Source organism: Myotis nattereri (assembly GCF_964212035.1).
Source record: "Myotis nattereri genome assembly, chromosome: 8".
In the NCBI taxonomy this organism is placed as follows: Eukaryota; Metazoa; Chordata; class Mammalia; order Chiroptera; family Vespertilionidae; genus Myotis; species Myotis nattereri.
The window spans coordinates 46,016,421-46,032,855 of record NC_138083.1 but is presented as its reverse complement, the minus strand read 5'-3'; the positions used below and the strand labels follow the sequence as shown (position 1 = coordinate 46,032,855).

The 16,435-nt window shown below is 41.1% G+C and overlaps 1 protein-coding gene across 1 annotated transcript; it reads left to right on the top strand.

Annotated features, from left to right (window-relative positions):
• Positions 1-822: 822 nt before the first annotated feature.
• On the top strand, positions 823-8,905 carry SERPINB3 (serpin family B member 3; the record flags this gene model as incomplete). The annotated part of the gene is made up of 7 exons (XM_081098046.1): positions 823-987; positions 1,548-1,604; positions 4,226-4,354; positions 4,673-4,790; positions 5,874-6,016; positions 6,311-6,466; positions 8,028-8,905. 7 exons carry the CDS (start codon positions 823-825, stop codon positions 8,430-8,432), a joined length of 1,173 nt encoding a protein of 390 aa, XP_080954172.1. The 3' UTR covers positions 8,433-8,905.
• Between the last annotated feature and the right edge of the window lie 7,530 nt (positions 8,906-16,435).

Here is a 16,435-nt window from a genome sequence, read left to right as displayed (position 1 = left end):
GCTTTCATGTCTTTACCAATAAATATTTCATGCCCCTGCGGGTAAGGATTGAGAAATCAAATGTTGAATTATTTGACATTGCAACTATAGGAAGGCGGGGCAGGAGAGGTATATATTTAGGAGCTCACCATTCACCACACATAGACTCACAGACTCCCTGCCTACCTGCTTCCTCCACGAACACGGGTAAGTGGCTCAGTTGCTTCCACTTAACAACATGAATTGTTTCGGGTAATAATAGCAATTATGTGTTTTCTATCATACATGCATTGCTTTCTGTATGAGGGGATTTTACTTATTCTGTCAGGGAAAAATTCAAATACTTCATCTTGATTTGTCAAGATGTACTTATCAAATGTATTTCCCAGTAAAGAACCACTCTCTTAGGAGCACTTGTGGAGAGAGGCAACCACATAGCCTTGAAGGAGAAGGCAGAGGTGCCTTAGGAGAGCTGGCTGGATGTTATCCACATGGTCTTGGCTGGATGTTATCCACATGGTCTTGGCATCTGTTATAAAGTCTTTTCTACACAGACCTAGTCCAGCCAGTTACAAAGGAAAGATAAAAATGTTCTCTTACTTTCTCACAAAACTCTTAAAATAATAATTGTACTCGTCTTCTAATTATGAAATTAAAACATGTGCTTTATAGAAGGTTTAAACAGTAAAAAACAAGAAACACTTGAGTTGCCAGAATCCTAAAACCCAAATACAAGTTGTTTCTTTAAGAAAAATTGATTAAACAGTAACCTTCTGTTTGGTAAAGTCATTATATAATGAATCTGCTGCTTTTCCAGGAGTTCCAGATCACACCAACGACACCATGAATTCACTCAGTGAAGCAAATACCCGCTTTGCATATGATCTGTTCCAGCTGTTCAGAAAATCAACAAAGGAAAATATTTTCTATTCCCCGCTTAGTATCACATCAGCCTTAGCCATGACATACTTAGGGTCCGGAAAACGCACTGCATCAGAAATTCAAAAGGTAGGTGTCAGCTTTCTTTACTTTGACTAGATTGGGCTTATCCCTCTGTTGTTGTGTGTGAAGATGGTCACAGCTGGCTGTCCCCATAGGTAGCACAGGAGAAGCAAGTATTCCCATGACTGGTCCAACTGCTTCCATACTCCTAGGCTTCCTCTGGGAGCTAGAATGAACCCCTACCTTTGTCCACCAACCAGAGGTGAGGCTTAAATGGAGAATTATTGGTAGAAGTAATGCATTGACTTAAATCCATGGAAAACATTATCACATGTATCCACAGCAATGAATGAATATGAATTGGATTCTTTGAAGGGGTTGGTTACAACCCAGCTTAGCTGTGTTATCTCAAGGAGAAAACTCTTACTAAAGTGTTCTTTATTCTTTTTTATTTGTTTTGCTTTGGTTTAGGGTTTTTTTGTTTGTTTGTTTGTTTGTTTGTTTGGGGTTTAGGTTTACTTTTGTCCTTCCATTCTTTCTTTCTTTGTTTTTATTCTCTTAATTTCCTCTGCTGTAGACAGATCTTTTGAGTAAAGTTTTTTTGTTCCACTTCTTGTCTTTTCCAGGTTCTGCACTTTAATGAGGTCATAGAGAACACAAAACGAGGAACCAAAAGAGCTCAGGTGAGTCACAGCACTCGAGTCTAGAATGAGCATCAAATATCCAAGAGGGTCATAGTTTAAATTGGGAATTTCACATAAACTGTGAAAAGTCCATTTTTTAGGGGAAATCTTAGGCAAAATAGATTAGACAAACAGAGTTGTTGTTTTTTTATTTCATATTACATGCTTATTTATTTCATATTTTTGTTTTCCTGAGAGGAGATCAGCATTGTGAGTAAGAGTATGAGTACTAGAACCAAAAAGCTACCTTCAAATTTCTGCTCTGCTGTTCACACATTGTGACCATGGGCAAGATAAAACTGCTCTGAGCCACAGTGACCTTATCCTAATAAACTAGGGGCAATAAAAGAGCTGCCTCTATTCATGCAAATACATTCAAAACATTGCAACAGTGACTGGATTACTGGAAACCTTGATAAAAATAATGTGTTATTACTATTATAGAATAACTAGAGGCCCAGTGCACAAATTCATGCATGGGTGGGGTCCGCCGGCCCAGTATGAGCAGGCCCAATCAGGGCCGGGGTGGCCAGGGGGAGGGGCTGTGGAGCAATTGGACGTCAGGCCCCACCCCAGATTGGGGTCGGGGGGGCTGATTGAGGGTGGGGCCAGATGTGGGGAGTGGCTGTGGGCAGTGGGCTGGCCAGCCATGCCCCCGAATGGGATGGGCAGGTCGATCAGTGGCCAGTGGCTCGGGGGAGGGGCCGTGGGAGGTTGGCCAGCTGGCCCACCCCCATTGGTGTGTGAAGGGAGGGCAATCAGGGATGGGGCCAGCCGGGGGGAGGGGCTGCAGGCTGTAGTCACAGGCCCTGCCCCTGATTGGAGTGGGGGGGCTGATCAGGGGCGGAGCCAGCTGGGGGGAGGGGCCGAGAGCCAATGGGGTGGGGGGAAAATTGGGGGCAGGGCCTGCCAGGGGGAGGGGCCACAGGTGGTTGGCCAGCCGGTCCTACCCCTGATTGGGGTAGGGAGCTGATCTGGGGCAGAGCTGGCCAGGGGGAGGGGCCACAGGGGGTTGGCCAGCCAGCCCTGCCCTCGATCAAGGTAGGGGAGGCAGATGGGGGTGAGACCGGCTTGGGGGAGAGGCCACAGGAGGTTGGCCGGCCAGCCCCAACCCTGATCAGGCTGGTTCCCTGACCACAGTGGGCATCCTAGCGACTGGTCGTTCCAGTCATTACAGTGTTCTATTCACTGGCTTTTTATATATATAGACTAGAAGCCTGGTGCATGAAATTCATGCATGGGGGGGTCCCTCAGCCCAGCCTGCACCCTTTCCAATCCGGGACCCCTCAGGGGATGTCCGACTGCCAGTTTAGGCCCAATCTCTGCAATCCAGGACCGCTGGCTCCTAACCGCTCACCTGCCTGCCTAATTACCCCTAACCACTCTGCCTACCTGATTGCCCCTAACCACTCTGCCTGCCTGCCTGATGCCCCTAACTGTTCTCCTGCCAGCCTGATCACCCCTAACTGCTCTGCCTGCCTATCTGATCACCCCTAACCACCTCTGCCTTAGCCGGTGCCACCGTGGCTTTTTCCGGAAGGACATCCGGAAGACATTCGGTCTATCTGATCTAATAGCATATTACCCTTTTATTAGCATAGATAATGATTCTAACAATCATAATAGCATTGCTAAAGTCATATAATTTTAATTAACTCACAAATGGATTCAGAAAAATAAGCATCCATCCAAGTATATTTTGGGAAATGATTGTATGAGATATATGGCTTATATCCTTAATAGTCCAAAACTCTGACCTAGCAAGTGGAAGGCTCTGACTCAGGCAGGCCTAGTTTCAAAAATTGGCTCTGTGACATTGTATCCTTAGAGAACTTATTTAACTCTTATTTTCATTTGAATTAGACTAAAGACTTAGAGATATAGATGTAAAGTCCTTTGTAATGTACCAGGCACACACTGTTACCACTCTTCCAGTATGACCATTATGAGTAAAAAGCATAGATCCCAGTAAATCGTTCTTAGAAATAATTCTGCCAAGGAGAATAATTGGGCTTCATGTCACAGAATATTAAAACATTCAAGTTCAACATTCTCATACCATTGGTGGCTGTTAGAAATGACATACAGTCTAGTCCAGTGGTTCTCAACCTTCTGGCCCTTTAAATACAGTTCCTCATGTTGTGACCCAACCATAAAATTATTTTCGTTGCTACTTTATAACTGTAATGTTGCTACTGTTATGAATCGTAATGTAAATATCTGATATGCAGGATGGTCTTAGATGACCCCTGTGAAAGAGTCGTTCGACCGCCACAGGTTGAGAACCGCTGGTAGTCCTTAAGGAGCTTAAGTTTAGCTGGAGATTTAAGCCTAACCACTGAACCAATCAAAAGACAACCCAATAGTGAAATGGTGCTGCCCCTATAGTTCACATGAGAAAAGACTGGAGTGTGTTAGAGCAGAAAGAAAAAAATTTCTGGATAAGTCAATGGGAGGATTATAAAGGATATATGAGGTAAAATACACCAAATATCAGAGAATAACAACAAAAGTCATCTATGGGGCTGCCAAACGTTACATATGGATCTAACAGACTTAAGTACATGGTTTAGTATTTACAATGACAGAGAATTCAGCAAGCTCATTTTTGATGTTTGAAGGTTGAAGAGTCGGGAAACGTACACCAGCAATTTCAAAAGCTTCTGACTGAGTTAAATAGGCCCACTGATGCCTACAAGCTGAGCCTTGCCAACAGGCTCTATGGAGATAAGAAGTTTCAGTTTTTTCAGGTGAGTTTCATGGATCTGCCACACCTGTCGCCTGCCTCCTGGGTCCTCTATCCCCAATGACCAAATTGGGGAAATTGAGTCACATGAGCTTGGCTGACCCACCTGGGGATCATTTATTCATGGTATGTCAGTCAGGATCCCTCACCACAGTTCTGTCCACTGGAGTGTCCCCGAGCCTGACAACCCACCAGTAAAGTGTGGGTTTAGGGATGAGCTGATGTACTATAGTTGGTCATGATAAAACATAACTTAACTTGGGAATGCATAGTTACTGATAAATTACTCTTAATTCCTCCTTTGTTCCTTCCCACATCAAAGGAATACTTGGATAATGTTAAGAAATTCTACCTAGCCAGTGTGGAATCTGCTGATTTTGCAAATGCTGCAGAAGAAACCCGAAAGATGATTAATTCCTGGGTGGAAAGCCAAACGAATGGTACAGTATGAGAGAGTCACCCATGAAAAGTCACCGTGAGTCCCCGCTGTGCATGAACCTGTGCTGACACTGCGTGGGGTACCAGGATAGGGAGTCCACAGAGAGTCTGGGGGAGGGCACTGCGGATGGTGGCCTGGTCCAAGTAAATGTGGACAGAAACAAGGGGAGCCCATGAGGGATCGGGGGAACAGCTACATGAAAATGCAGCTGGAGACTGATAGCATCTTTGTAGATCCCAACTCTCTGCTCAGACCCCATCTTAGGTTCACATCTTTTACTTTAAATCAGAGACTTAACTTCTGTATTACGATCCCTAAGAGAAAAGATGAGAAAGGGATCCCTATCCTTTGTTAACTGGGAAACAAACAACTTTCCTGTAAATCCCCCTTCTTGCCACCTGCCTATCCCACTTGGCCATACCCACAGCTTCTTCCCCAACCACAGCACAGAGTTTGACAGTCTCCATTCTATGAGCTGTATTCTCCCTCCCACGGGCAGCCCAGACTAGACCAACAGCAGTTCAAAGTGGGGAATGAAGAGGAGGACACCACAGGGAATGGCAGCTGACCACATAGAGCATGTGCTTCCGGTTATAGAGCTCGTGACATTGGCTCTAAAGAACATTCAGGCCCTATTTCCCCTGAGTCATGAGCCTAAATTTGAAATAAAAGGGAAAAAAGGGGAAGAAGGAAGAAAAGAAGAGAATGGAAAGGGAGGAAAGAACAGAGGCAAGGAAGGAGGAGGGAAGTCCGGGGGGGCGGGGGGGAGGCACGGAGGGGGGAAAACGCATTTGTTGAAAGAGTAGATGAAATCAGTTCAGCAGTATTCAGTGTGAGATGACTGAAGTCACCCTCAGAGAATCTGAACACCTTCCTAATCATAAAAAGGGTTGTCTTCTCCATGGGGGTAACTCCATCAGGCTGGTGATATAAGAAAGATTGTACCTTGTCAACTATTTGGTCATGGAATCACTAAAGTGGTGACTTGTATGAATAACTAATGATCACTTTAATTTTCAAAGCATCTTCCAGACAAACCACTTGCACCTTTCATAATAGACCTTTGTTTTTCTTTCTTTTGCAGAAAAAATCAAGGATCTCTTTCCCAAAGGCTCTCTTGACAGCTCCACCATTCTGGTTCTGGTGAATGCCATCTACTTCAAGGGGCAGTGGGATGAAAAATTTGATGCAAAAAAAACTGAGCAGGAGCAATTTTGGCTGAACAAGGTATTGTCTATTTTTTACTTATATAATGCAACGTAGCTAGACATAGAATGTTCCATTTCAACACATATTTGATTAATGTACAACTGCAGGTAGAGAACAGAATTTCTCACAGCTGCACTTTCTTATTTTATTTTTTACTTTATTTAGTTAGGAACCCTTAAAGAAACTCTTCTCTCTAACTCACAAATGTCCCAGATTATCTCTGAGAAAGAGGATGTGTTTTCTATCTCAATAATATTATTTTTTTAACTTATGCCTCCCTTTGCATTTGTTTGCCACACTAATTTACTGCAGGATACAAGCAAAGTTGTGCAGATGATGAAACAAAGCAATATGTTTAAGTTCACCTCACTGGAGGACATGCAAGCCAAGATCCTGGAAATACCATACAAAGACAAAGATCTGAGCATGGTGTTGTTGCTGCCAAATGAAATAGATGGTCTTCAGCAGGTAAAACCTTGTATCTACAATTCTTCTTTCTATTGCCCAATTTCCTTGTAGTACAATGCTTGTGTGGGCTGTTTATGGAAGCGGTGCTCACAGCCCATGGGTGATGTCTGAAGGGGTTCAAGAATAGATACTTTGTCTCTTCTATGAATACAGCCTGAAGGAGAGGTGTTAAGGAGAACCTAGCATTCGGTCATGTTCCAAAAAATAAATAATATCTTAAGTATCACGTGTGTGTGATATGGAAAAATATATAGAAGTTTGTAGGATCACAGATCCCATTAACATTCTGATGAAACCATGAATGTCAGTTCAGGAAAAATATATATACCTTGGCACACAGATGGACTATTTTGCAACCATAGGAACCTCAGATATATTCCAATTTATTCACTTGAAGACCAAAAACTAAGACTTTGATGTAGGTGACACTTTGATGTAGGAAAAACATATGCAGGTTCACCCAGAAACAAAAGCAAGCAAATTAAAGCACCAATGGGTACTATTTTGCATACTGACTCACAATGAGTTTGTGGACAGTAAACAAATAGATTTATCTTGATTTTCACTTTTCACTTTAGAAGTAGTCTATCCCTAAGAGCTCAAAGTCATTTGGACCCTCATTTCTGTGAGAGAGAAAAAAGAGAAATTTTCCTCTTAGCATTTTATAATGATTAAAGATAATGTGTAAAAAATATCAATAACAATACCTGACATATTGAGGACATTCCAAAAATGGCATATACAATCCCTATAATAGTAAAGGATGCTGCCAGAGTTGCAGTGAGCTTACCACACTCAAAGTATATACTGTGGCAACACTGGCAGGGGAAGTCCTCCAGGAAAGTAGTCTGGTGGGATATGTGAATAGCCTTTACTTTCTCTTTCCTCCTACCCAGCAGTCCTCCTTATCAATAACATTAGGAGACCCAGTCCTGGAACTTATCCTCTGCTAATTAGTCTAAACAAGGCAAAAGCATTTGGACCAAAGTGTCTAAAAGTAATGAACATTTCAAAACAGGGAACATTGGTGCAGCATTGTATTGCCAATAGTTTAGCTTAGGGGCTGACACCCAGTAAATACTTTAAAAATGTTAATTATGAAAAGAAATATACATTGACTATCAGTTTAATGGCAGTATATAACAATTTAAACTTGATTCAAGAAATATATAGCTATGTGGAGATGTTTACAAATAGGTCAAGCAACAAAAAAAGAATAAAAGTAAGTTGGATGCTATAAATTGTAAAAATTTTGTACAAAAAAACATTAACTAGAAGAGAACTATTTAAAATGTAAACATACAGTGGACAGGCAGTTAAGAATGGAGGTATATATTTCATCTTTTACAAAATAATTTTATTTAATGGTTCTATTGCTTTATATATAATACAGATGATTAGGTTTATTATATATAATATGTACTTAGATATTACTATCTATTATAAAATATATATAACAATCTCCTGTATTTATATTTGCTGGAACATTTTAATCCAATGCTCAGTTGTGTTCAGTGTCCACTGAGAATCATGTCATTTGTTATTTTTTCCATCATTATAGCTTGAAGACAAACTCACTGCGGAGAAATTAATAGAGTGGACGAGCTCACGGAATATGAGCATGAGTCATGTGCATGTTCACTTACCTCGGTTCAAAGTGGAACAAAGCTTTAACCTCCAGGTCATTATGGAAGCCCTGGGGATGGTGGACGCCTTCAGTCCACGGGATGCCGACTTCTCGGGCATGTCAGGAAGCCAGGGTCTCGTGATATCTGCAATCCTACACAAGTCCTTTGTGGAGGTGACAGAGGAGGGTACAGAGGCTGCAGCTGCTACTGGCGTAGGAATTTCTGTCACATCAGCACCAAATTATGAAATGTTCCATTGTGATCACCCCTTCCTGTTCCTCATCAAGCACAACAAGACCAATAGCATTCTCTTCTTTGGCAGATTCTTGTCCCCTTAGATGCAATTAGCATGCTGCTGCTTTAGGGGGAGGGTAACAGAGTTGTTCCAGTACTTTGATTGCAGGAAATGGGTTCTCTTTAGCTTTCCTTTCCAATCTCATAGTCATCACTAAGACTGTAATAGGTGAAAGAGCATGTTTGTCTCTCTCTTTCTACAAATACATGTAGATTATTTCCCCATGATAATTCTACCTTTGGGATAAAATGTTCAAGGAATGGTAAAAAGATATTTCAATACTCTACCATCTACATGTGAAATACCACATTTTATGCTTCAAAAATTATATCTACTATTCAAATGTATTAGCCTTACACCTACATTTCTTTAAATTTATTTACATCTGCTGTAACACTTCAATCCAATGTTGAATTGTGTACATTGTCTAAGAATCATGTCATGTGCTATTTTTTCCTTACATGTCTACATTTCTGATTTTATGAAATACATTATCAATAAAATGGTAATTTAGTCATATTACTTATTGCTTTTCTTTAGTCAAAGATGAAAGCCAAGCCTCACAAACTGCCAATGTTGAAATGAAAGAATACATACCCTCTTCCCTTATGAAATAATATTGTCCTCTGTTGGGGAAAACCTTCGTTGTATAATCTTGTCAGCTCCATCATTACAGGGCTCTGTCCAAATTATCTACGTTGTATATCTGGAGTACACACATGGATCAGCAACTATGTGACAAATGAATGAATGATTGACTCATTCTCTTTAAGTCACTCAGGAGCCTATTATCCTATCTAATAAAGAGGGAATATGCTAATTGACTGTCACACCCTCCCTAGATGGAGGCGCCCATAGCCACAAGATGGAGGCTCCCAGTCCCCTCAGCCACCACCCCCCCTGGGGCACAACTGCCTTCGGAGTCTCCCAATCCCATCAGCCCCCCCAGTCACCCAGGGCCGGCCTGAGGCACAGGCAAGCCTCGGATGGCAGCTGCTCAGCTGCCCAGGGCCACCTGAGGCTCAGGTAAGCAGGGCCAGCTGAGGCTTGCAATGCCAGCAGTGGCAGTAGCAGAGGTATGATGGGGGTGTCACCTTCCCCTGATTGCCAGGTTGCGTCCCACCCCTGAGGGCTCCCAGACTGTGAGAGGGGGAAGGCCAAGCTGAGGGACCCCCCCTCCAGTGCATGAATTTTCATGCACCAGGCCACTAGTTTCTTCTATAAGAACTCACTTATATCTCTATTATAAAGGACATTATAAAAATCCAAGATTGCTTTACTATGTGTAGTGTAGTAGAAGTCATTTAATAATTATTCTGCACATGCTATGCCCCATGCTGGATAAGGCAGCAGGTCTCAGATATAAAATGACAAAAAATAAATAAACAAATCTAGCATCCTAAAGGCCAGAATAGTGGGACCAAATTCAGCACTCAAGCAGGCCAACATTTGGAACAAATGCTCTGATGTTGATGGTCAAGGAATCATTCAAGGTCTGTAAATACAGTAGCAGTATGAATGTAATATACACATGTAAGCACCTATAAATCAACCATAAAATACCTAGTGGGCAGTCAGAAAACTAGAAATCCACAAAACTTACAGGTCTCATAAATGAGGCAAACTCAGAAATGCAGGAAGACATCTTGTTGTAGACCCAGAGACCAGAACTCACTAAAGGTTCTGCCCTCCCAAGTGACTGTTTGTGTGTCATTCCCCAAAGGGTAGGGCCATCCCAGAGCACAGAAACCCAGGGTCAGTCCCTTGTATTTTAGAATCTTTACATCTAAGGCTGCATAGTCTCTGTCCCTGATAATTATGTGCCCTAATGGGTAGAAACCAGAAATACTCATACTCCAAATATTGCCTAAGAAGATTCATGCTTCATTGGAGACTAAGAATGCATTTGTTTCCTTTCTAACGAGGACTTTTTTACCTATATTTTATGTCTAACAATTTTTTTTAAAAAAAAGCTTGTATTTTTAATACACTCTAAGTTAGTGATCAGACTCAAGTCAAGTTCATTCAAGATAAATTACACATGACAAATAGAGTGTTGTCTGCATTTCAATTCCCTGCAGTCATGTTTATCCAGGGGTTGAACATCAATGACCTTGAAGGCAATACCAAGGCAGCTACTGCACAGGAACCTGGAGCTCTGCATCCCAGGGCTGATGAAGCCTATCATAGCATTGAACTCTTGTTCTCCAGAGCATGTCCCGGATTGCACAAATGGTGTTGCCAGGAAGGTCACCCTTTCTATCCCAATACTTCACCCACCAAATACACATCTGCATAAATACAGCAGTTAGACCAGTGCTCAGAGGTACTGGGACTTTCTGCTGACCCCCAGAGAAATGAATGGAAAGGATGTTCATTTTAGAACCAGTTATTCTGCCACACCTCTTGCAGTGAAAAGGTTGGGGTGTGGCAATGAGACAAAATTTGCTTAGAGATGCAGAATGCATAACAAATATAGGATCAGAACTAAATATTGTCAAAACCCAAGGATTAGTTGGAGTAAGCTTAGTGAGTCAGAACTTTTGAGTACACTTGATGGGCTTAATAGACACATTGGTGTACAGCTTCCTGGAACATTGGCTTCCAAATACTGACATAGAGGTATAAATCAAACATTGAGAAAAATGCCTCTTTAACCTGGAATCCACTAATATTTTAGAACTGATGAAATAACAGCTCAGATTTTAATATGGTGGCTAAGGACAGGGTGGCCATGATTTGGTTTCCAAGCAAAGTTAAAGGATGCTACTATTGCTGCTGGTGATGATGATAATGATAACGATGAGGGTAGTGATGGTGGCGATGTGATGGTAATGGCAAGGAAAACAGCAGGCGACATCAATTGGATGCATGCTATGTTCCGGTTTCTTTAATAAACACATAGTCTATTTATCCTCACAACAGCTCAATAAAGTAGAAACTCTTATAAAACCAATTTTTAAAATGAAGAAATGGAAGTTCAGAAAGATGATCTTAACTACTGTAGGCCATAAAACTATTTCCAAAGCCCAGATTTATATTCTGTTTGGCCCTGAAGCTGGCACATAGGAAGAGGATTTAGAAATGGACAAGAACAAATTTGTGTTTGTTGCTAAAGTGGTTGACCTTATTCCCTCTGTATGTCTGGATTATTTTTCATTAAAATTAGATAGCAGACTATTTCATAAGGGGTAGTCACCAATGTAATGTTAGAAGTGTTAGTAGAGATCCTTTTTTACAATTCCCTACATTTAAGCAATAAAAAAACAAAACAAAATTTCAACAAAATTAATTGCCATCCTTGAAATCACAGTTAGGTCAGGGAAGAGCTGGGATAGATACTCTAACTTCCTAATTCCAGACCTGTCACTCTTTTTTTAAAAATACATCTTTATTGATTTTACAGAGAGGAAGGAAGAGGGGGAGAGAGATAGAAACATCAATGATGAGAGAGAATCATGGATCAGCTGCCTCCTGCATGCCTCCACTGGGGATCAAACCCACAACCGAGGTGTGTGCCCTTGACCAGAATCTAACCCAGGACCCTTCAGTCCAAGGGCCAGTGCTCTATCCACTGAGCCAAACTGGTTAAGGCCAGACCTGTCACTCTTCACTTTGCTTCCTTCCCAGCTTGGGCTGATAAAGTTAATGTTACATATCACATTGCCACTCAGACACTCATCTGTTAACCTCCCAGAGCATTGACAGCACAGGCCTAGGGGTATCCATTCCGGGACACACTCACCCTTGACTGTCATCAACAAGTCCAGTACTGACTACACTGAAGTTCATGCCTAACAGATATGTGGGCATTAAACATTTCCACTTTTATATTCTTCATTGATAACTTGTTGTTAGATGCTGACTCCTTGCTCCTCCAATAAGTTGATAGAACATTGCCTATAATGCGCAGGAACATTAAATTAGTCAGATTTTTGAGCACTTGCATTTTCAGACATTGATCTAGATGCTGAGTGTCCAAAGATGACTGCAGTGACTGGTGAGACAGAAAATATAGATACAATAGTTAGAAGTATGAACAAATCTCACTCTGGGAGGACTGCATTTGGTGGGATAGTTTGGGAGGGGCAGAAAATGTCACAAACCCAGCAGTGTCTAATTTACATATTTCAAATTCAGGATGTCAATGTATTGGTTCATAAAAGGAATCATACCATAAATTATGTCTACTAATACCTGGGAACTCCTTCCTGTTGCCTAAGTTCACAAATCAAGTTGTACATGAAAAACCTGCTCCTTCAATGAAGGAAAAGAAAAAAATTAAATGAAATTTCCAGCATGAGAATGGCTCTGTATATCAGTATTTTTCTTCTTTCCTTCTTCTAAAAGGAAGAAGAAGAAGAAGAAGAAGAAGAAGAAGAAGAAGAAGAAGAAGAAGAAGAAGAAGAAGAAGAGGAGGAGGAGGAGGAGGAGGAGGAGGAGGAGGAGGAGGAGGAGGAGGAGGAGGAGGAGGAGGAGAAAAAGAAGAGGAAGAAGGAGAAGAGGAAGAGGAAGAAGGAGAAGAAGAAGAAGAAGATCTCTGTAAATTTCTTTCTCAGTAAAGTTAGAAGGTAGGTATAATTCATGGTCTCATAATTCATATAAAGACTGTGTGGGGGTTCAGAGATAGTCACTCAAAAATGTGCTTCTGTAATATGTGGATTATTATGAGCTAAGGGCAACTGTAACTGCAGGGTCAGGAGAAACTTCTGCCCTCCCTTGACTACCTAGAAGAATTTGAATTAGGAGCCTTGCCCATAAAGGGAGATTATCAGAGTTAGCATCTTTGACCTGTCTGTAGAACAGGACAATTTTTTTTATTTACTAAGCATCTGTTCTTATCATTCTGCAATGACTCTTTAAAGCCCCCAAGTCACCCCACCTCAACCCTTGCTCAGGATGTCTTATACACTCATGTTCCCTTTCTGTCTCTGAACCTCTTCTGCATGCAGGGTCTCTGACTGGCATATAAAGGGATCCGATAGGTTTGTATGTATCAGATTTGGTTGTTTGCTAATCTACCTCATGTCTATTTGATTATTAGACCAGCTATAAGAACCTTGAGGGTGAGGAAGATTTGTTCCTCCCCGACAACTGCCAAAGGTGAAAACAGCTGAGGTTGAGCAGGAGGCCCTGGAGGAAGTAAAGAGAAAAGCAAAGACATTGGTAAGAGGGCTCAGGAGCAGCAGATTTCAGAGTCTCGGCGAAAATCCATTTCTCACAGGAAAGAGCCTCTCCCTCAATACAGAAAATAGCAACATTTATCTTTAAATAATTGGCATGGGTCGGCACTCTGGGTTAGCAGCAGAAAGCTTCCTGGGCCTGACCTGACTCAGGAACCCAGAGGGCATGATTCACCCATAATCACAGTCTTCCAGTTGCTGCTGTGATGGAGAAAGCTGGAAAGAGTGCTGCTCCACCATGACAGAGGGTGGGAGGAATAAAAATCTGGATAATACACAAATTCTTAAGCCCATCAGAAAGTTGTAAGGCCGCCCTACGGCCTGAAATCTAAGGAAAGACAAGTGCCTTCAAGAAGAGACAGGACGCCAGCACTGACTTGCCTAGGGCAGAACATGGGAGGGAAACAGGGCTCCAGACAAGTGCTGAAGGCTGTCTGGGTAGCACCAGGGTATAGAACCCCTGGGAGCCTCAGATACAGAGGGAATTTATACCCAGTCTTCACCACACAGGTTCTAGGGTGTTCAAGAGAGCCTCTTTAGGACAGCTGGCAAGAAAGCCCTTGAGCTCCCTCCCTTGGCACCTGCAGGAGATGCAAACCAAGCAATCACATCTTAACCAGGCACAGGAACCCTCACCCATACCCAAATCCTAACCCAATAAAAGCCCTCATGGGTCTCCTAAGCCAGGGACCCTGCAATGCTCTCCCCAGAAAGCCTCATTACGTAAGTAATCAATCTCTTCATACTTTCTTGGTGCATGTGTGGTATCATCAGTCTCAATGTTCAACCAATTTTTTTGTGTGGAAATAAGGAGACTCCATTCTATCTCCATGGGATGATCACAACATGTCACTATATGATGTCTGTTTTTAATGCAATATTCAGATGATCTATCATAAAATTGTACACTTGAAATCTATATAATCTTATTACCCAATGTCACCCAAATCAATTTAATTTAAAAATTAAAACTTCCTTTAAGTATAAGGATACATCTAAATTAAAATGGAAGGATAGAAAAAAGCATACCATGCCAATACTAGTCATATGGAAGCCTGAGTGGTTATATTTTTAGACAAATCAAATCTCAGGAAAGAATGTGTTCAGGGATGGGGAGATATTGACAGATGATAAACATTTAGATCAGTAGAAGAACAGAGGATCAGAAACAAATCCACGCATGCATGTGACATAAAGTTTCCAGGGTGATTAAGTCATTGAGGTAAGGACAATGTTTTCAACAAATGGTGCTGGAATAACTGAAAGACCACATGAGAAACAATGAGCCCCAAGCCTTACTTCACAAAAATTGAAAGTAAATCATAGGTCTAAATGTAAAAGCTAATGCCATACGAGTCCAAAAGAAAGCATAGAAAAAAGTCTCAGCAAACTTGAGATTTGCAAAAATATCTTAAATAAGACAGAAAAACAGAAACCATAAGTGAAAAAAATTAATGAATTGGACTCCATGAAAATTTTAAATTGCTCAATGACACCATCAATGACAGCAAAATTAAATTCATATAGCTGACAGTTTTTTTCAGAATATATCAAAAGCAATTACAAGTCAATAATAAGAAAACAATTTGATAAAAATGGGTACAAAATTGAATAGACATTTTACAAAAGAAGATATGCATATGGCCAACATGCACATGAAAAGATTCTCAACATCATCAGTCATAAGGGAAATGCATAAATTAAAACCACAATGAGATGCCACCTTCACACCCACTAGAATTGGGTATAATGAAGAACTCTGACCACTCCAACCACTGGTGAGGATCCAGAGCAACTGGAATACTCAAACATTGCTCATAAGAGTGGAAAATGGTACAACCACTTTGGAGAATATTTTGACAGTTTCTTATAAATTTAAACGTATATTGTATATACCATATGTCTCAGCATTTTCACTCACAGGTGTCTACCCAAGCAAAATGAAAGCGTATGTCCACACAAAGAGTTATGCACACAAATGTGCATCCTAGCATTATGCATAGTGGCTAAACACTGGAAGCAACATAAATGCCCGGTGGGTAAATAGGTAAACAAAATGTGGGTTTACCCATACAATGGAATAGTGTTTGTCCATAAGAAGTAATGAACTACTGGTATTCCAACAACATGGATTATCTCAGTGCTCAGCGAAAGAAGCCAGACACGAAAGAGAACATATGATATGAATCCACTTGAATGAAACCCTAGAAATGACAAATACACCCTGTAATGATTGAAGACAGGCAGGCCAGCAGTTGTGTGAGCTGAGGCTGTATGGGGTGGTTGACAGGGAAACAAAACAAGGGAACCTGGGGAATGATGGAAATATCCTGTATGTTGGGTGTGGTGGTATTTGCACAGGTGTACATACTTTATCAACAGTCAAGTTCTAGGATTAAAATGAATCTATCTTATTTTATGACCACATTGGCTTTATTTATAATATCAAGATATTCATGCAATTGACAATGAATAATATGCTCTGTTAGAATCGAGGGTGAAAATATGGGCATCCTCTCTGCCTGATATATTGTTTCACTTTATCCTGGCTTTTGAGTTTTAATTTATGTTGGCTGATGTGTTTCTAAATTCTTTTTTCCTGTATGCAGTTTGCCACACTAATAGCTGAGAAAGAGAAAGGTAGCACATGAATTGAGTAAACTACTGTTTTATTTCACTTTTTATTATAATCTTTCAAAATACTAGAGCTGGAGGGACTCCCAAAATCATTAATCCATAGTCTTTACTGACAAGACAGTTTTTTTTCATTAGTGCATAAAACTACAAGTCGTTCATTTACTTTTAGAAGAAATCAACAGCATATTTATAAGCCTTGATTTAACTCACTTTATACATGACACAA